General features: G+C 51.0%; 2 protein-coding genes across 2 annotated transcripts in view; both read right to left on the bottom strand.

Moving 5' to 3' along the window:
• LOC109688527 (cell adhesion molecule CEACAM5-like) overlaps window positions 1–21,115 on the bottom strand; it is a 72,900-nt gene continuing 51,785 nt past the window's right edge. Inside the window, 4 exon segments of the mRNA XM_074057345.1 lie at window positions 1–103; window positions 105–276; window positions 18,638–18,892; window positions 19,554–19,832. Coding sequence (XP_073913446.1) covers window positions 1–103; window positions 105–276; window positions 18,638–18,892; window positions 19,554–19,832 — 809 coding nt within the window.
• LOC109688525 (cell adhesion molecule CEACAM4-like) lies at window positions 14,559–17,282 on the bottom strand. Its single transcript, XM_020166919.2, has 5 exons — window positions 17,061–17,282; window positions 16,075–16,127; window positions 15,718–15,749; window positions 15,169–15,210; window positions 14,559–14,903 (listed from the first exon to the last, which is right to left on the bottom strand). The coding sequence occupies exons 1-5, from the start codon at window positions 17,144–17,146 to the stop codon at window positions 14,838–14,840; spliced, it is 279 nt and encodes a 92-aa protein (XP_020022508.2). The 5' UTR covers window positions 17,147–17,282; the 3' UTR covers window positions 14,559–14,837.

Raw genomic sequence — 21,115 nt, 5'->3', positions numbered from 1 at the left:
TTACTCACAGAGGACATTCAGAGTGACAGGGTCACTTCGGTTGACACTCACTGGATTCCAGGCTCCACACTGATAGGTTCTGGTGTCATTCCTTGTGACTCTGAGTCCTGTTGTCCTTGGACAACTCCAGCCTGTCACTGTCTGGAAGGCTGTGACCATTTATCCACCACAGGTAGGTTATGTCCTGAGTCTCAGGCTCACACATTAATGCTACAGATTCCTCGCCCTCCACAGGGCTGTAGTTGGTGCTTGAGATGAAGGGTTTGGGTAACTCTGCTGTGCAGACATCAGAAGGAAAATGCCCCTATGTGGTACCTGTGATCCCTGCAGAGACCTCTTTCCTTTAGAGTCACCCTCTCTCTCTTCCCAACAAACCTAAGTTCTTATGAACCAGGCAGGAGTGAGTCTCACAGCAGGTGCCTGAGGAGCTCAGCACTCTGAGAACATGGGGCCACCTGAACTTACGTGGAGAAAAACAGAGATTCTCACATGTGAACTTAGCAGAAGCCTTGGCCATGAACAGGCCCAGGACCTGGAGTCATAGCCCCCGGGTATTATTCCTGGTCCTCATGGACCCGCTGCCTCCCTGTGATTCTAGTCCTTTCATCTGCACAGACCTCCCCTGCTCAGCCAGGGTTGTGACCTCTGAGACTCCTTTTTCAGGGTTGTACTAGAGAAGGGTCCCGATGGACTTCCCAATGTGATTAAACTCTGAGAAGCCAACGTGGCCTGACCTGAGGACCAAGTGTTTTAGCAGACATGGAGCATTTGGCTTTGTGGAAAGGTTGGGGCTGCAAAATTGAACAATTTTGCTCAAGTATTTGATGGTGATTGTCATGAGTCAAGCACCCTAAAAAAAATAATTCCAAGGAATGATCTGGAAAAGCGTGAGTGTGACAGTCAGGCCTCAGACTCAAACTACCTTCTTGTCCTTAGGCTTTAGTGTCCCTGCTCCCTCTGCAGAGGACAGATAAGGACCCTGTGTCTCTCCTGCAAAGCTTGTGGAGGTTTTCAAGTGCAGAAGAGCAGACTGGCAGAAGGCAGGGAGAATGAACTTGCTGCACTTCAGGCTCTTGTGGCCATGCGTGTCTGACACATCTGAGATGGGAATTGTGACACTGGGCAAATTGCATTAATTGTGTTAATATCCAGATCTAAGACCAATTCCTGAAGGGACTATTTCTTAGCAATAAACGGCAATGTCTTAGTCTGAGCTCTGAAGTCCTGCAGGTCACATTATGTATGAGTCCTACAAGGGGAATAAAGGAGTCAGAGGAGAAGTCTGAGGTACTGAGCCTCAGGAGAGGGAAATGCCCAGATGTGTCTCATGGGGCAGTGCACTGACTGGAGACCAGAGCTGGGGAGCAATGAGAACAGACAGACAAAATTCACCGCTCCTCATTAGCCCAAATAGGAAGCCAAATTCCAACCCTGGCCCCAAGTTCTCCCAGGTCATCTGGAGTCATAAACCTGAGACAGGCACCATGGGCACAGGCTTCCTAGGACAGAGCTTGTTTTCGAAAATCCCTGGGAGGCCTTCAGGGTCCATCTCTGAGCCCTATCATCTTTTCCAGAGGAGTGGCCCTGGGGATTGAGAACTAGAACAAGAACTTTGTGAGGACAGGATTGGTGTGATCTTGTTGGAGCCCAGTGATTGATACTCGCCATGTACCTGTGGGTGAATGAACCAGTGTTTTCAGAGCACTGCATGAAGAGGGATCTGTCAATTTGAAGTTTATAAGTAAGACATATTTAATTACCAGTTATATTTTTGTTTGGTGAGACACCTTACATACTTATTCACATTAATTTATAAAATACAGTGGCCAGTGGTGATCAACTTGGAATAGCTTTTCCTCCCCTCCTTTCCAATTCCTGTCACTAGAGGTTTTTTGTAGCTGAGCTTGTGTCACTCCTTGTGTCCTGTCCACTTAAGCTCAAAGCAGAAGGTCTGTGTCCAGTCTCAGGATCTTATTTTCCCCAGTAGGCCCCAGCCAGTCTCTGTGCTCCCCTCCTTCTGCACACTCCTAGGGAACCATCTCCTCACCTGAGACCAGGAGCCCTTGCCAGGGGATGCCCATTCTTCTGGGAGGGGCTGAGGGGGTCTCCATGATGTCCACTGCCTGCTCTGGCCTCATCTGTGGAGCAGAGCTTCTGGTCCAGACCCGCTCCCAAGCAGGACTGCACTGGGTGTCACTCTGCTGTCCTTTCTCCCTCTGAGCTGAGCCTCCACCCAGGGAAACAGCTCTTCCCAGGGTCACATGGGCTGGGTGTGGAGTCTGTGTCTAGGACACCTGTCTGCTCCCTCCCCTCTCAGTGCTGCCTCCTGTCTCTCTTCCCCTTCCTTTGGGTTAGGTTCACTCCCCAGACCTCACCGTGAGAAGGACACTGAAGGAAGGAGTTAATTATGACCGAGAGAGGGGTAAGAGGGACAGTGTGGGGAGCTGGGGCCTGTGCTGGTCTGGGGATCACAGAGAGCTGCCCTGGGGAGCAGGGCAAGGAAATTTTTGACTGAGGCTTGAAGACAAGTGTACATTCCCTTGAGAGGGAGAAAGGGTAGAGGGAAGGGACCTGTTTGCAGAGTGACAGCCTTCAGAATAAAGCTTGCAGAGGCATATGGAGGAGGCTGGAGCACAGGGGTTGGGGGTGAGTCCTGACTGGGTCTGGTCAGGCATTGCTAGGCTGAGGTCAGTTGCCCTTTGGCAGGTCCAAGCCTGAGGAGCTGTTGCCCCCTGGTGGACAGTAAGGAAAGTGCAGATAACAGAGTCAGGTAAGGATTTATACTTCCTCCTCAGCATTCATCAAATTTCTCATTGTAATGAGGCATCACCTTCCATCTGCTATCTCAAGACCACCAAGGTCTTCTCTGACGTGCCATCTGATATGGTCAGGGAATGTTGGGGATTAGAGGCACAGGGGTGCCAGTTGGGGCAAGATGGGACGAGGCAGAGAGGTGTGATTAGCACCTATGGGAGAAGGTGGCTTAGGGATTTGATTATGGCAGGTGGATGGTTAACTTTGAGCTACTGGGTGTTTGAGGAGGATACTGAAACAGAGGCTGGAACCTGTCTTCCTGGAGAAAGAGCAGCAAGTAAGTTGTCCTGCTGCAGCTGGGTTTGGGGAGGAAAGCAGCAAGGGGGTGACCTTGGGAGCTGGATGGTGAGAAGAGCTGTGTTGTGTGTCTGTCAGTGTCACAGGCTTGGGGAGGAGAGGACTCAGGTGGGCTTCTCTTTTTTTTTTGCAGGACTGGGGTTTGAACCCAGTGTTTCACACTTGCAAAGCTGGTTCTCTACTGGTTGAACCCAACCTCCAGTCCATTTTGCTCAACTTATTTTGGAGATGGAGGTCTCTTGAACTATTTGCCATGGCTGGTCAACAACCATGATCCTCCTGATCTCAGCCTGCCACAGGGAAGAGCCCCAGGCTCATAGCAGCAGGGTTCTTGATAGTGGAATGTTCTAGTGCCCATTACCTCCTGAGTGCTTCACCTTGGAGATTCAGCATGGATCTGAGGCCTTTCAGGAGCGGAGGCTACGTCCAGGGGAGATGATGAGGGAGGGCCCAACAGAAATAGTGGGTTCCAAGACAGAGTAGCAATTACCCTGGTACCACTCAGATGTGTCATGTGAGGGCAGAGTTGGACCCATGCAAGGTAGCAGAGGCTACCTGAGCACACAGGTGACCCTCGTGCACACAGGGTGACTTGGGAGTGTGAGTGTGAGGTGTTCAGGGACAATAGATAGATTGGCCTGAGTCCCTAGAAGGGCAGGATTGGTCTGTAGGAGCAGAGTTGCTCTGTGGAGGGGATGAAGTGGGAATGAGGAAGATGCAGCGACATGGCTAGGCTTGGAGGAGCTGGCAGAGCAGCCCAGGGGCTCAGATTGCTCAATTTCCCAAGGGCCAGGCTGGAGCCCATGTAGCAGGATGCTGTGTTCAGGGGGTCTCCATGCAGAGTGCTGTGCTGATTAAAAGGTCAAACACCGAGGCAAGAAGTTAATCATGAAATGATCCTGGCATTATTAGGAGAATACAGTGTCCTGAATCTCAGGAATTGCTTGATTGATCAATTGGCACTCCAGATGGTCAAACACTTGCCTGTGGTGCACAAGCCTTCTGTCACTGAATACACACCCTTGCTCTCGGGGACAGAAACACCGTGAGTCTAGAGTTTGCTCTCAGTCTTCCAAGGCCACAGTCTGGGGTGCAGTATTCTGAGAGGCACAGAGATAGAACATGGCAACAAACTCAAGGTCTCTCCCCATGCAGAGCACACATAATCCAGCAATTAGCAGAGACTTGCTCTGTAAAAACGTCCTCACTCCGTCATTCCCACACCTCTCCCACTACCTTCTCACTGCCTCCTCCCTGCTGCACAGCCTGGGAACAAGTGGCCCTGAGACACTGTCTGTGGGGCTGAGGACCAGGAAAGACAGGTAAACAGTGACCTCCCAGTTCTTTAGTTCCTAACAGCTCAGTAGCATCAAGAAGCTGAGGAGGTGTTAGGGTGCCATGTGTCCCTGCCTCCCTCACAGGAGCTGGAGGGTGCAGTGGATGTCATCTCAGAAACTGATACCAAGCATGGAGGACTCAATGAAAAGATGACAAAATGGCCTTAGAGGTGCGGTACACAGCAAGGTCCTTCTAGGATGTTCCCATCCTCATCCCCAGAGCCTGTGAACATGTGACATGGGAAAAGACACTCTACAGATTACATAGGGATCGTGAAACTGGCAGGTGCTGTGGTTTATGCAGCTGATAAAATGTGAGTGATCAAGGTCTTTTTCTTACAACGAGAGAGGGAGGCAGGAGAGTTGAGGAAGAACAGGAGCTGTGAGGAGGGATCAGAGCAGAGAGGGGCTCCAGGACACCATGCTGCTGACTTCAAATAAAAGTGGGGCCACAGCCCAGGAAAGCAGGCAGGTGCTAGTGTGTGAGGAGACACACTGTCCCCTGGCCTCCAGACAAATACACCCAGGTGAACATGTTGGTTTCTGTTGTATTTTATGCCAACGTATTTGAGGCAATTTGTCACAGCCTCAATAGGCAAAGAAGGCAAGAGGAGTCTCCTTGTCTAATCTGAGACTCTGTACATGGGGGATAAGGAATAACGATGACCAGATGTCCGCATGAAATTCTGTGGGTTGCTTTTCATCCCAGGACATCCAAACTGAGGAATTAACAGAACATCCTCAGAGCTCTAGTGCAGGGAGAGCTGTCTGTGGGATGTGGTGCCTGATCCGAGTGAGGAGACCTGAGGCCATCTCCCTGCTCAGGGACTCTGAGAAGGACTGGGAGCAGTGGCCCAGGTGTGTGGAGGAGGCTGCAGGAGGACTTCCTGTGGCCAGGTCAAGAAGAGACACATTGTCCCATCACCACACAGCCAGGAAAGGTCACTCAGTGAGCCCTGCACTTCTGCCCTTGGATGCTTAAGACTGGAGTAGGACCCAGTCAAGCACAGAGTGGAAAAAGATGAGGAGTACAGGGCCAGAGAATGCAGGCAGTACCTGGAGGACCTTGCTGGGGGTCTGAGCCTAGGTCTCACATCTAAGTTTACTCTGACAGCCATACTCTGTGTCCCAAGACTTGAAGACCTCCTGGGCACTGGCCTTTTGGGCAGACGAGAAGTCAGTGGCCTGGACAGGCCACCCTGAGTCTCTGGATGGAGGGACCCCTGAGTGTTCTGCTGGCTGCAGGTCACTAGGGAATCTCACACCCTCTACCATGGACATTGACCTTTACCCTGGCTCCTGCCTCCCAATTCATCAATCATAGGGATACAGCTTAGGTAAAAATGTAGAGATGTTTTCCCTGACTGACACAGGACAGAGCTGATGGGAATTTCAGGTGAATTTCACTTACTTTGGTAAGTGAGGCTGAGGTTTGCCTCTGGATGGAAATGTGAGTCTGGAGGAGATGTGATGGGGTTGTCTGGGCCATCTGGAAGAAATGGAAAGAAGCCACATGTAATGTCAACAGAGGGAAGATCCTGCTTTACAGAAAGCCACAAGTATAGCCCTGAGTGATGTCACAAACTTGTTTTTAGAAAGTCCCAACCATGCCAGTGGCTCTGGCACACACCTCTAATCCTAGCTCTCAAAAGGCAGATATCAGCAGGACGATAGATCGAACACAACCCAGGCAAATAGTTTGTGAGACCCTATCTTAACAAAACCCATCACAAAATAGGGCTGGTGGAGTGTCTCTAGGTGTAGGCCCTCAGTTCAGGCCCCAGTACTGCCTGAACCAACCAGGGCTAGTAATGTAGCTCAGTGACAGAGCACTTGCATAACAGGCAGTGCGCCCTGGGTTCCATCCTCAGCACAGCACACACTAAAACATCCCAGCTGCCCCCTCTGTTCACTGATGCTGACTCTGAACCATGTCCTGTTCCTCCATCGCAGGAGGTGACCCCAGCCTCTCCAGACAAGCACATCCCCTTCTGCGGTCCTTAGACAAATGTGGGCTGCCTGGATGGGCCTGGGGAAGGATATCATGGCTTGTCTGGTGCCCAGGGATGAGGGACTTGGACCTCAGAGGGACTAAGTGGCCTCGTCTCTGGCCCTGTGTATTGGGGCTGGCAGCCAGGGCCATGGAGGAATAGAGTTACTCACAGAGAACATTCAGAGACAGGGTCACTTTGGTTGGTGCTCACTGGGTTCCAGGTTCCACACTCATAGTTTCCAGTGTCATTCCTTGTGACTCTGAGTAAAGTGAGGGTCCTGTTGTCCTTGGACAGCTCCAGCCTGTCCCTGCCTGGAAGGCTGTGACCGTTTATCCACCACAGGTAGGTTGTGTTCTGAGCTTTAGGCTCCTTGCCCTCCACGGGGCTGGAGTTGGTGCTTGTGACGAAGGGTTTGGGTAACTCGGCTGTGCAGATATCACAGAGAAAATGGTTCTGTGTGGTACCTGTGATCCCTACAGAAGTCTCTTTCCATCAGAGTCACCATCTGTCTCTCTTCCCAACAAACCTGAGATCTTAAAAAGCCAGGCAGGAGTGTGTCTCACAGCAGGTGCCTGAGGACCTGAGCACTCGGAGGACATGGGGCCACCTTATGTGGCAAAGCACAGACTTTCTCTATGTGAACTTAGCTGAAGTCTTTAGTCAAGGACAGGCCGAGGATCTGGAGTCAGAGCCCCTGGTGCTTCTCCTGGCCTCAAAGGCCCCCAGTCTCATTGGCCTCATTACCTGTGGCTCTCAGTCTTTTCAACTGCACAGACCTCCCCTACTCAGCCTGGGTGATGACCTCTGAGACTCTGCTTTTCAAGGCTGTCCTAAAGCAGGGTCTTGATGGACTCTCCTGTGTTAAACTCCTAGAAGCCAACACAGCCTGGCCTGGCCTGGTCACAGACATGTGTGTCAGCAGCTGTCGCACACAAACTGACCAAGATCAAGCAGGCATTGGCCGAGGAGAGGTTGCAGCTGCAAGATTGGACAATTCTGCTTGGATATTTGATGGTCACTGGCATGAGCCAAGGACTCATAAAGACAGCGATGTTCCAAAGAATGATCTAGGAAAGAGTGAGGGCACAGACAGTCTTTAGAGCAGGACTATCTTCTAGTCCTTGTGCTTTAATGTCCCTTCTCCCTCTGCAGAGGACAGATAAGGACCCTGTGTTTCTCCTGCAAAGTTTGTGGAGGTTTTCAAGTGCAGAAGAGCAGACTGGCAGAAGGCAGGGAGAATGAACTTGCTGCACTTCAGACTCTTGTGGAAATGCGTGTCTGAAAGATCTGAGATGGGAATTTGTGACACTGGGAAAATTGTAATAATTGTGTTAATATCCAGCTCTAAGACCAATTCTTGAAGGGACTATTTCTGTAGAGCATGGCAATGTCTTAGTCTGAGCTCCGAAATCCTGCAGGTCACATTGTGATGTGAGTCTCTTGGGACAAAGGGTCAGAAGAGAAGTCTGAGATGCACTAGTATATAAAGAAGGAATCGTGCCAAACTCATCGATGTGTTAATTTAGAAGTTTATGTCCCCAGCTGCTATGGAGACTCAGGTAAGGTGGTGGGGTGGAACCCAACACAAGTATGTGAAATTTTTCTTCAATTTCTTTTCGGTACAGGAATCACAACTACAGTTTTTTCAGTTCTTCAAAATGAGAGTCTTCTGATTAGAGTCTGATTGAAATGATCAGTGGATGGTGCTCTTGGCCCTTGTAAAGGACCCACCTGTGACAATAGTGTCACTAGGGGACACAGGTGGGTGTGAGATACGCAGTGAGCCCATCAGACAGCACCGTCTGGCCAGCTGCCCCTTGGGGAAGCTCCCAGGACCACTGGAGGATCCTGAGTGCCACAGTGGAACCAGGGTGGACAGAGTGAGAGGGGTGGAGGAGGCTGGGGCTTTAGGGCGTGCAGTCCTGTCCTCTCTCTGACCCCCTGGTTGAGTCAGTGCAGAGAGTGGACAGGGATGTTGCTTGTCTTGGTTGTGGGCTGTTTCACATATCAGCGTCATGGAAGAAAGCAGTGCTAGTCAGGGACCCAGTGGAGGCTACTGCAGAGTGGGGGACATTGTCTTGTGATAGGCACAGGGGACAGCTACTTGAACTGATTCCTGTGCCCAGGAGGGTGGCCTGGCCCCAGGGTTTAGCAGGAAGGGAACAGGAAGGTCAGCATTAGTCGGGGAAGGTAAGGAAGGGCAAGCCGGGCAGCAGGGGCAGTCCCGCTGGGAATGAAGTGGGAGCATTGTGAGGGTGGAGAGGAACACAGGGAGGCAGAAACACCAAGGACAGGGATCAGTTTGGGTTACAGTGACTTCAAAGACCCCACAGACCTAGAGCTCCTGGCTGTCTCTGAGTTGAACTAGTGAAACCCTGAGACCCTTCCCAGCCAACAGCTCCAGGGTCACCCTGTGATGTGGCTCCAGGGGTGACCTTAGGAGCATATGCTCAGAGGATGGAACCAGGGTCTCAGCCTCCAGGATTTATAAAGGGAGGTGTGGATAGAAACTTCTAGGGGGACTAGAAGTGTGGCTCAAGTGGTAGAGTGCCTGCTTTCAAGCCTGAAGCCCTTGTTCAAATCCCAGTCCCACCAAAGAAAAAAAAAGAAGCTAAGGTTTTTCCCAGCACAATAATAAAAGGAAAAAAGGGAAAGAAAAAGTTCTAGGACTCTGCATGCAGGTTTAACCTCTGAAGAGGTTCTAGACCATCCATCCATCTACCCATCCATCCATGCATCCATTCACTCACTCACTGTTCATTCCTTCCCTCCTGCATCACAAGACTGTGGAGAGTTGACTATACCTTGGGCTTCCCCTGGTTGCAGGGCACAGTGGGGAGTGAGACAACAAAGTTCTCTTCTCTACCTTCCAAGGGGAGTTACAGCCAGAGTGCCAGGAAACACCACTGCAAGTCCACCCAGGGAGGGAGTGTCTCGGCTGCCTGAGCAGAAAGACCCTGACATTCTGTTGAAGGAGATGATTTAGTTCCAGAGTAAAAACTGACTAATTGTCCATCTGCTCTCCCTCCCCAGCCCAACTCCCTGCTCCCTCAAAGCTGCAAAACTCTGAGATGAAAGCACCTGAGCCACCTACTTCTCTCTGGGCCCAGACCCCTAATGCAGCCTCCAGGGAAGAGGGGGCGGCTGTAGCTGGACACAGCCACCCTGGGTCTCTGTCCTGCCACCACTGCTCTGTGAGACCCTCATTCAGCAACTTTATTTCCTGTGCCTCAGTTTCCCTTCCTTAGGACACATGGCAAATGGTATCTGGGTAGCATATTGCCTGTGAATTACCCTCAGAATACTCATAGTCACTGACCTTGGTCTAGAGGAGCCCCACATCAGCAGCATCTATTGTTATTTGTCTCCAAGTTAGAAATCCCTGGACTGGGCTCCTGGGGGACAAGGACCTGGAAGAAGTATCATTTGTCATCAGTTCCTCAAAAGCACCTCAGAGTATTTAGCTAATGGCCTAGGGCCCCTGTCTGCCTGTGTTCTCCACACTGGGTCTCAGGAGAGGTTGACGCCCAGATGCCCTTAGATAGGTGTGGCTCTCAGGGAAGTGCACTGGCTGGTGACAGTTCCCAAAGCTATGAGATTCAGACAGTCAGGAAGTCACGACTCCTCCTCAGTCCAAATAGGAGGCCAAATGACAACCATGGCAAGAAGCACCCCAGGGTGACCTAGAGTCATGAACCTGAGACAGTTGCCTGGAGCAGGTGCTTCCCAAACTGAACTTGTTTATAGAAGTTCTAGGAGGCCTTCATAGTCCCTGTCAGAATCCTATGGTGTCTTGCAAGGAAGTGGCCCTGAGGGGTTGAGTTACCCCATCAGATATCTCTCAATTTATGTCAGATATCTGTCAATTTATGGGGCTGGTCAGGCACTCCTAGACAGAAGTCAGTAGCCCTTTGGGAGGCTCCATGCTGGGGAAGCTGTTGCCCCCTGGTGGACAGTAAGGAAACTGCAGACAGCCGAGTTGGGTAAGGATTTGATCCCACTTCAAATTTCCATGTAATGGTAGTGATGCATCAGCTTCCATCTGGAATTCTCAACAGACCACCACCAAACTATTCTCTGACGTGCCAATCAGATGTCATCAAACTGAGGTCCGAGGTCGGTGCCAGACCAAACTGTGTCTGCAGTACTGGGGATCCAGCACCATGTTCCCAGCCTTTGTTCTGGACTGAAGCACGTGTAGGATTAGAGGGAGGATCAGTGTCCTTGTGTCCTCATGTAATCCATGCCTCCCCAACAACAATGACCTCAGACTTCTCAGTCCTGAAACCAGGGCTGGTGTGGGGTTCTCAGCCTCCTCCTCCTGCTCTGGGGCTTCTCCATCCTCTCCATCCCCAGGGCGTCTGGTCCTCACTGTGTCAGGGAACGCGTGGATCCTCTCTGACCCCACCAGGGACTCCCTTACAGAGGACCAAGCTTCATATCAGAGACACCTGTCACACCTCACAACCGCCCCTCCTCAGAAGCACAGGAACTGCTCTTGGGTTACACGAGACCAGAGTCCTCTTGCCCTGCAGCAGGGAGCTCTTCCATCTTCTGAGATATCCTGATATTTATTTTGTTTATTTTCACCTCCTGAGATGAAGGCATGAGGGATGTGTTTCCACTTCCCTGACTGTGAGGGAGAGTGGCGCTACCCACATTTGGTGGCAATGGACACCGTCATTGCAGAGGGTGGAGTGTTTGTGAATTACAAGTGATGGTGTTTGAGGTTTGTTCACCTACCCATGCCCAGATGGTGGAGCCTTACATCTGGGTAGCCATGTGGGTCCACAGGTAAAAGAGGCGATGAGAAGGAAATGTTCACTGGACGTCGTGAGGTTTCTTTTCATCTCCTTGTCTGATAGCCATGCACAGTCCAGTTGAGCAGTGAAGAAGGAGGCTGAACATGATCTGCTGCTTGTTTATTCCACCCCAAGTTTCTTTTCATTCCCTTTAAATCTGGCCATGGCCGTGAGCCATCACCTCTGTGAGCACCATACCTGCACATGCTCAGGGGAATCTTGGGACCAGGGCACAGGTGTGACTAGGGCAGGTGAGGTGCAGAGGGTGGGAAGTCATTAGCACCTGAGGGAGGGGTGGCTCAGGTATCTGACACTAAGGCAAGCAGATGTATAAATTGGGGCTACTGGGCATGGAGGAAAGGCTACTTCAACAGAGGCTGGAACCTGCCTTTCTGGAGAAAGAACAGCAAGGACGTTGACCTGCTGTGACTGAGCTGGGGAGGAACGAGGCTTAGGATTGACCTTGGGGGCTGGATGGTGAGAAGAGATATTTTTATCTGTCCCTGCCACAGGCATAAGAAGGGGAGGACTCAGGAGAATATTTTCTCTTTTTCTTCTATTTCTCTCACGATTTCTCCTTTTTTTTTTTTTTTTTTGGTAGGACTGGGGTTTAAGCCCAATGTTTCACACTGGAAAAGCAGGTTCTCTAACTTGAGCTACACCTGCTGTCCATTTAGCATCTAGTTCTTTGGAGATGAAAGTCTCCCTGACTATTTGCCATGGCTGGCCTCCACCATGACCCTCCTGATCTCAGCCTCCCAAGTAGCCAGGATGACAGGGAAGACCACAGGCTCACAGCAGTAGACGTTCTTGATGGTGGATGTGCTAGTGTCTGTTACTCTCTGAGTGCTTCTCCTTGTGGAGGATCAGCACAGATCTGGGGCCTGTCAGGAGCTGGGCTGTGTCCAGAGTAGATGATGAGGGAGGCCCCAAACAGGAAGAGTGGGTGCCAAGACAGAGTAGAGATGACCCTGGTACTGCTCAGATGGGAGATGGGAGATGGGAGCTGTACCCACTCAAGGAAGGGAAGTTCCCTCAGCACACAGTGACCCTGACACAGGGTGACCTGGGGGTGAGTGTGAGACCTTCAGGGACACTGGATGGACTGGACATGAGTCTCTAGAAGAACAGGGCTGGGTCTGTAGGAGCAGAGTTACTCTGTGGATGGGATGAGTTGGGAATGAGGAAGATGGCAGTGACAAGGTAGGCTTTGAGGAGCTGGCAGAGCAGTCCAGGGGCTCAGCTGGCTTCTCTCCCAAGGACATAGCTGGTGCCCTGGAAGGAGATGCTGTTCTCAGGGGGTCTCCACGCTGGGTGATGTGCTGATTGAAAGGTCAGGCACTCAAGCAAGAAGTTAATCAGGAAAAGATTCCAACATTTTTAGAAAAATATTGACTTGAAACACAAAGGATTGACTGACTGATTGGTTGATTGATTGATATGGTTCTCCTGATGGCTGAAAAGGGCGTTGCCTTTGGTAGACAAGCACACTGCCACTGAGCCACACGCCCAGCCCTTGCTCTCAGGGACAAAAACACTCACTGTGAGTTAGAGCTTGCACCACACTGAGTGGTGCAGTAATGTGACAGGTACAAGAGGTGGTAAACATGGCAATGACCCCAAGGTCCCTAGCTCCCTCTTTCCCACACCTCTCTCTCTCTCTCTCTCTCTCCCTCTCTCCCTCTCCCTTCTTAGGGCCTCCTTGCTGCAGAGCCTGGGAACCAGTTGGCCTCAGGCACTGTCCATGGTGCTGATGACCAGGACGGGCAGGTAAACTGTGATCTCTCTGTTCTTTAGCTCCTAGCAGCTGAGCACCACTCAGAAGGTAAAGTGTTGGGGTGCTGTGTGCCGCTGCCCCCCTCAGAGGAGCTGGAGGGTGCGGTGGACATCATTGCAAAGCTGATACCAAAAAGGGCAACTCAGCAAAAGATGACTAAATGTTCTGAGAGGTGCAGTACACAGAACAAGGCGCTTCAAGGATGTCCACAACCTCTTCCCCAGACTCTGTGAACATGTGACATGGGAAAAGACACTCAACAGATTACAAAAGGATCAGGAAACAGGAAGGTTCTGTGGTTTATCCAGTGGATGAACTGTGAGCAATCACAAGGTCTTTTCTTTACAATGAGACGGGGAGGCAGGAGAGTTGAGGAGGGGCAGGAGGTGTGAAATGAATCAGAGCTGAGAGGGGCATCAAGACACCTGGCTCCTGGCTGCAAGGTAAAAAAGAAGCCACAGCAGCACAGAAAAGCTGGCAGCAGCTTGTCTGTGAGGAAACACTCTGTCCACGGCCTCCAGATGAGATAGCCAGATGACATGTTGATTTCTGGGCTTGTTGTTGTTGTGATACTGCGTATCAGGCAATTGTCACAGCTTCAAGAATAAAGAGACTAAACAGGATTCTGCCACTTGTTTATTCCACCCCAAGTTTCTTTTCATTCCCTTTAAATCTGGCCATGGCCGTGAGCCATCACCTCTGTGAACACCATCCCTGGATATGCTTGGGGACCAGGAGACAGAGGTGGGACTAAGGCAGGATGGGGTGAGGCAAGTGGGGAGTCATAGGCACCTGAGGGAGCAGGTAGTTTTGGGATTTGATCTTGAGGCAGGTGGATGGGAAGTGCAAGGGTGAACAATACAGAAATTAGTGAGTGGCTCTGCAAAAACTTCCTCACTCAATCTTTCCCACACCTGTCTCCCGTGCTTTCTCACTGCCTCCTCCCTGCTGCACAGCCTGGGGAACAAGTGGCCCTGAGATACTGTCCATGGTGCTGATGACCAGGAAGGGCAGGTGAACTATGATCTCACTGTTCTTCAGCTCCTAACAGCTTAGCGCCACTCAGAAGTTGAAAATGTGTTGGGGTGCCTTGTGCTTCTGCCTCCCTCAGAGGAGCTGGAGGGTGCGGTGGACGTAATTGAAGGGCTGATACAGAGAAGTGTCAACTCAGTGAAAATATGACAAAATGGCCGTGAGAGTTTTGGTACACAGAACAGAGTCCTTTCAAGGCTCCCTAGATCCTCATTTCTGGTACAGGAGACTCTCGGTGGCCAGGAGAGGCCACCCTGAGTCTCTGACAGTGGGGACCCCTAAATGCTCTGCAGCCTACAGGGCTCTTGGGAATCTCACCCCTCGTTGTGCAGGGACCCCGGCTTTAACCCTGGCTCCTACCTTCCAGCTCCTGTATCATAGGAATACAGAGCTTGTGGTAACAATGTAGAGATGACATTTATATGGTGTGACACAGGAGAGAGATGACTGGTATTTCAGGTGAGTTTCTACTCAGAGATGTTCCCATGAGAACAGAAAGAACCAGTGAAGGAAAGGGTTTCTTTATTTCAGCTGCTTTCCAGGTCACACTTGTGGCTCCATTCACACTCTCTAGAATCTCCCCTGTTTATATAGCACAGATGACCTTGGTCTGTCCCATCCAGAGCCTTGATCAGCCTGTGTGGGTCCCAAAAAACTCAGGATAAATCCTTCCTCCCCAAGTCACACTCTCCTTGGGGCTCAGGGACCATCTCTGACCAACAAGACTGAGTTTGAGGTTCTGGGTGACTGTCCCTGATCAATAAGCAGAAGTTTCCAGAGAAAACTAAGAAGTCATATGTCCTTTGTGGCTGATATGATCATAAATCTCCATTTCATGTTTTAGCAAGTCCTGTAAAAAGAATAAAGAGTCCTCTGAGTCAAGTGTCCCCCTCACATGAGAGTCCAGGTCTCCCAAGCCCTGTCCCACCCAGATTGCTATCTGCACTGGCCTGACTCAGGAGTCCAGTCCCCAGGCCTTCATCCTTTGCTCACCACCACCTCATCCCCTTTTTACTGCTGACTCCTGAATCTCAAAGTTCATCCAGTTATGGGGTGTGGGAGGTCCTGGGTCACCTTTGGCCAGTGGGATCAGAACATTGGTCTCCCACACTCACCTGGTAGATGGGAACAGCTGTATTTGAACCAGGAAGAGGGGCCTAAAGGGGGGAGAGAGAACAGATGGCAGGGGAAAGGGAAGGAGAACCACCCAAGCTGAGGCTGCAGTGAGCAAGGTCCAGGCAATGATTGAAGGTTCTGGTCTCTGACAGGCAGAGCTTACTTCCCTGTTTCTACTTCCCCATTTCCCCTCAGGAGTGAACAACTCTAGCTCCTACACACCATCCTCCAACCCAGATGACTCCTCCTCAAGTCCTAGCTGTACCCACCCAGCACACCCCTTGTCCCAGTGTTTGATGCTCCCACAGCCCACGTTACACCTGCTGGTCTCCAGTGGTTCTTTCTGATGGTCAGAGACACCTAGGTTGGGGTCAAGACTGGGCAAGGGTGATCCTGACTCTGTAGAAAGGCTCAGTACTTGCCATGGCTGGGCTAACACTGTCCTGATATATGGGGAAATGGGCCTGTATTGAAGTGGGGAAAATTGAACCCACCCTTAGCCTGCACAGCTGGCAACGCCTTTGTGAAGGGGGAGGGGACAGGCTTACCAGAGAAGTGGATTTGTCCAAGGGTCCTTGACCTAAGGGCACAGTCAGGAGTTAGCAGGAGAGTGTGAGGAGGTATGGGCTCTTTCTCTAGGAGAATTTGTGGGAGGTCCTCTGATCCCACAACATTTTTTGGGAAACACCCTCCAAGGTTTTAGTGCCCAGTGACCAACTGAGGCTGAGGAGGTAACCATGACTAGATCCCATGTGTCTATGCTGATCTGGAGTTTAGGGTCCACTGTGCCTAGTGTTTTTTGAGACCTCTGTGAAGCCCCAGGGAAGGTTCAGATCCCCAAAAGGTGACTGTCAGGGTGGATAGTTTTGGAGCTCCAGTCACACGTGGGGTCAAAGGTCACTTACCCGGCGTGGACGCTGGGAGCCAGTGCTCTCTGAAGTCATGTAAATGGTTGGCCCTAGAAAAGCTCAGGTTTGTTAATGAGGGGTCAGGGAGAGGTCACAGGCTTGGGAGTAGACAGGGGACCAGAAGGGACCCCATTTTAAGTGTGCTGTGGACACCTCTTCTTTCCATCACTTCTGTGGTAAGAGCAAGGGACCCAGGAGAGGACAACTGAGCAAAACCTTCAGAATCCATTTCTGTCCTGAGCCTGACCAGAAAGTCCCTTACACAGATGCAGACCCAGTACACACTGACCCAGAGACCCAGGAAAGGGACTGAGGGCCCAGGAAAGTAGGCAACCTGAGGGGTTGACTTAGTGGAAGGGTCCAGGCCTGGGAGGGAGAGAGGGGCAGCTGTGTGGACAGGACCCTGGGGGAGCCACGTGCATCAGGATTCTCCCTGACCTTCAGGCCAGGTGGGCTGCAATGTAACAGTGGCTTTGTCTTCTCCCTCCATCTGCCTTGGCAGTACACAGGACATTCAGGACTTGCTGCTGTGCCTACACCCTGGCAGTCCCATCTCACCTATCAGGAGTCCTGGGCAGCACAGCAGCCGTTGGGGGAGCTGAACCCACAAAGCCTGTCCAGGCTCCTCCACTCTCCCTGCATTACCTCAACCATGACTGCTCCTCAGATCCTGGGTTGTGACACCTCCCTGGGTGGTGGGTAAAATACACAGGGAGGAGTGTGTGCTGAGCAAGCACTCCCAGGCAGTGCTGCAGGTTTGCTGTGTGAGGGATCAGGACAGAGCCCGGGCTGGGTTCCTGATTGTGCCATTTACGGAGGAGGAAGAGTTGAGGAGCAGCCTGGGGTCAGCGCTTGGTGAGGAGGAGCTGTTGGAACAGGAGAAAGCTTCCCTGGGAGGTTGGGGGACAGGAGCCAGGTCCAGAACCCGAAGTCTCCACCCTGGTCAGCCACAGGTGGGGTCAAGTAGGGAGAGGCCTCAGTACCTGCCAGTCCTTCTGAGGAACAGGAAACAGGTCACTGCAACCACCAGAACCACACCGAGCACAACTCCGGTCACAATGGCTGCCATGACTCCCACAGACAGACCTGAAGCCTTTCCTGCTGCTGAAGAGAGAAGAGAAAAGGGAAGAACTGTGTCCAGAAGAGCCACAAGGAACCTTGCAGGAAAGGAACCAGAAAATTTGTGTCACTAACAGTCTGGGAGTGTTTTATTGTATTGTCATCTCCATGTCCTCCAATTGGGCGGATGTCGGCATTGCTTCATTTCCTATTGAAACCTGAACTTGCTCTAACTCTCACATTCCCCCTCCTGCAACGTGTACCACACTCTGTCACGTTCCTGTTAGTGCCTCTTCCTCTGCTTCTTATTCTCCCTCCTATGACAGTTCTAGAGGACAGGTCCTAACTTGTCAGCAACAGGCTTAGGAGTGATAATGATGAAGATGGTGGTGACTCTCTGCTGTCAGGGGCCCTCTATGGGCCAGTCCAGTGGAAGTCACTTTCCCTACATCTCATCTCATCCTTCTGGCCTGTGAGAGGCAGCAGATGTCACTCCATTGTGCAGATTAGGATCTGACACCATGTGTGTAAATAAACAACCCAGGTCACCCACTGGTCAGTGATACAGTAACATGCTCACCCAGGTCTGCCTGACTCACCAGCTAACACCAAGTTCATGGAAGTGTTACCAGCGATCACATTGCCTGAGTCTTGACCCTGCAGGCCCTGTGATGAGGACTTTAATGCCATTGGTCTAATAAATGTCCCCACAACAACTTGAAGAGCCAGGCTTTGTGTTATAATTTCACAGATGAGGAAACTGAGGCTCAGGGGTTGAGTGGGGCCAGGGCCTGGCTCCTTTCTCAGACATTCCTCCAGTTCTAGGTTCCACAGTGAGCTGTGTAAGGTGACCCCTAGATTGCTGTACTCTTTGCAAGGTTGGGTGTCTTTGTGTAGGTGATGATCTGTAAGGAGGAATGCACCTCCCTCTGACCCCAGATCAATTTACTCAGACTCACCACAGGCCTCTTATGGTTCTTTTCCACCCCAACCCAACCCAGCCCACCTCACATGGATTCAGAGCACAGCCCATCACCAGGTGGCAGAGCTTTGTGCAGCTCACCCCACCTGATGGGATTTCCTTTTCTCATTTGGGGAAAAGAGGTCTGAGCATGTTCTTAGATTGGATATTTGTTGTAGATGAAGAAGAATGTAAAAGGAAACTGAGAGTTGATGGAAGGAATGGGTTAGTGACAGATGGAACCTAATTACCTTATAGACCCTTCAACTCTCCTCTAAGGGTAGTGAAATCCTGGAGCTAGAGCCTCTGTAGGACTGGAAGATCCCCCTCCTCACTATTTCAGGCTGAAACCCCAGTTCAGCCATGAGAAATGAGAGGAGCAAGATGATAGAGAGACTCAGGGATGGAGCTTGAAGTTCGGGGAGGACTGGGATTTACCAGGGTCTATGCACACAGGCTGGGGTGAACTTCTTCCTGTTCTTCCAGAAAATCCAGGCACCACCCCAGAGCTTGGCGCTCATGTTCCAGGGATCCACTTACCAAGGACTAGAATATTCTTGACTGTGGTCCTACTGACACCAGTGGCAGAGTTGTGGACGAGGCAGGTGTAGGATCCGGCATTATTTGCGGTGACATTGGGGATAAAGAGCTCTTGTGTGGATGACTGGGGCCTCCCATTGAAAAGCCAGGAATACTGTGCAGCTGGGTTAGAGGCTGTGTGGCAAAATAGCCTGAGGTTGTCCCCTGGACGGAAATGTGATTCTGGAGGGGATGTGATGGGGGTGTCTGGGCCATCTGGAAGAAATGGAAAGAAGTCACGTGAAATGTCAGCACAGGGAATATCCTGCTTTTTAGAAAGCCAAAAGTATAGCCCTGAGTGATGTCACAAACTTGTTTTTAGAAAGTCTGAACCATGCCTGTGCCTCTGGCTCACACCTGTAATCCTAGCTCTCAGGAGGCAGCCCAGGCAAATAGTTCGTGAGCACCTATCTCAACAAAACACATCAAAAATAGGGCTGGTGGAGTGGATCGAGTGTAGGCCCTGAGTTCAAAGCCCAGTACTGCCAACAAAAAATTAAATCCCAACCAGGGCTCGTAATGTAGCTCAGTGACAGAGCACTTGCATAACAGGCAGTGCGCCCTGGGTTCCATCCTCAGCACAGCACACACTAAAACATCCCAGCTGCCCCCTCTGTTCACTGATGCTGAGTCTGAGACATGTCCTGTTCCTCCATCAAAGGAGGTGACCACAGCCTCTCCAGACAGGTACAACCCCTTCTCCAGCCTTAGACAAATGTGGGCTGCCTGGACGGGCCTGGGACAGGATATCATGGCCTGTGTGGTGCCCAGGGATGAGGAACTGTGTACTGGGACCTGAGAGGGACTGAGTGGCGTTGTCTCTGACCCTGTGTATTGGGGCTGGCAGCCAGGGCCATGGAGGAATAGAGTTACTCACAGAGGACATTCAGGGTGACAGGGTCACTTCGGTTGGCGCTCACTGGGTTCCTGGTTCCACACTCATAGTTTCCAGTGTCATTCCTTGTGACTCTGAGTAAAGTGAGGGTCCTGTTGTCCTTTGACAGCTCCAGGCTGTCACTGTCTGCAACTCTGTGACCATTTATCCACCACAGGTAGGTTGTGTCTGGAGTCTCAGGCTCACACATTAATGCTACAGAGTCCTTTCCCTCCACGGGGCTGGAGTTGGTGCTTGTGATGAAGGGTTTAGGTAACTCGGCTGTGCAGATATCAGAGAGAAGATGGTTCTGTGTGGTACCTGTGATCCCTGCAGAGGCCTCTCTCCTTTAGAGTCACGCTCTCTCTCTTCCCAACAAATCTTAATTCTTAAAGAACCAGGCAGAAGATGCCTGAGGAGCTCAGCACTCTGAGAACATGGGACCATGTGAATTTACGTGGAGAAAAACAGAGATTCTCACATGTGAACTTAGCAGAGGCCTTGGCCATGGACAGGCCCAGGACCTGGAGTCATAGCCCCCGGGTATTATTCCTGGTCCTCACGGACCCGCTGCCTCCCTGTGGTTCTAGTCCTTTCATCTGCACAGACCTCCCCTGCTCAGCCAGGGTTGTGACCTCTGAGACTCCTTTTTCAGGGCTGTCCTAGAGAAGGGTCCCGATGGACTTCCCAATGTGATTAAACTCTGAGAAGCCAATGTGGCCTGACCTGAGGACCAAGTGTTTTAGCAGACATGGAGCATTTGGCTTTGTGGGAAGGTTGGGGCTACAAAATTGAACAATTTCGCTCAATTATTTGATGGTGATTGTCATGAGTCAAGCACCCTGAAAAAAATAATTCCAAAGAATGATCTGGAAAAGCGTGAGTGTGATAGTCAGGCCTCAGACTCAAACTACCTTCTTGTCCTTAGGCTTTAGTGTCCCTTCTCCCTCTGCAGAGGACAGATAAGGACCCTGTGTCTCTCCTGCAAAGCTTGTGGAGGTTTTCAAGTGCAGAAGAGCAGACTGGCAGAAGGCAGGGAGAATGAACTTGCTGCACTTCAGGCTCTTGTGGCCATGCGTGTCTGACACATCTGAGATGGGAATTAGCGACACTGGGAAAATTGCAATAATTGTGTTAATATCCAGATCTAAAACCAATTCTTGAAGGGACTATTTCTGTAGAGCATGGCAATGTCTTAGTCTGAGCTCTGAAGTCCTGCAGGTCACATTGTGATGGGAGTCTTCCTGGTGACAAAGGGTCAGGGGAGAAGTCTGAGGTATGCTACTATATAAAAGGAGGAATCATACCAAACTCATCGATTGTTATATAACACATGAGTAATTTTGAAGAAATCTATGTCCCCAGTTGCTATGGAGATTCAAGTAAAGTGAGGAGGACCCCAAACAGGTGTGTGAAATGTTTTCTTCCATTTCTTTTAGCTACAGGAATCACATCTACAGTTTTACAAGTTGTTCCAAATGAGGCAGAGTTTGATTGAAATGATCAGTGGGTGGAGCGTCTGGACCTTGTAAAGGACCCACCTGTGACAATGGTGTCATTAGGGG

The sequence above is a fragment of the Castor canadensis genome, chromosome 16 (genome assembly GCF_047511655.1).
Source record: "Castor canadensis chromosome 16, mCasCan1.hap1v2, whole genome shotgun sequence".
Classification (NCBI taxonomy): Eukaryota; Metazoa; Chordata; class Mammalia; order Rodentia; family Castoridae; genus Castor; species Castor canadensis.
This window is presented reverse-complemented; position numbering and strand designations above follow the sequence as displayed.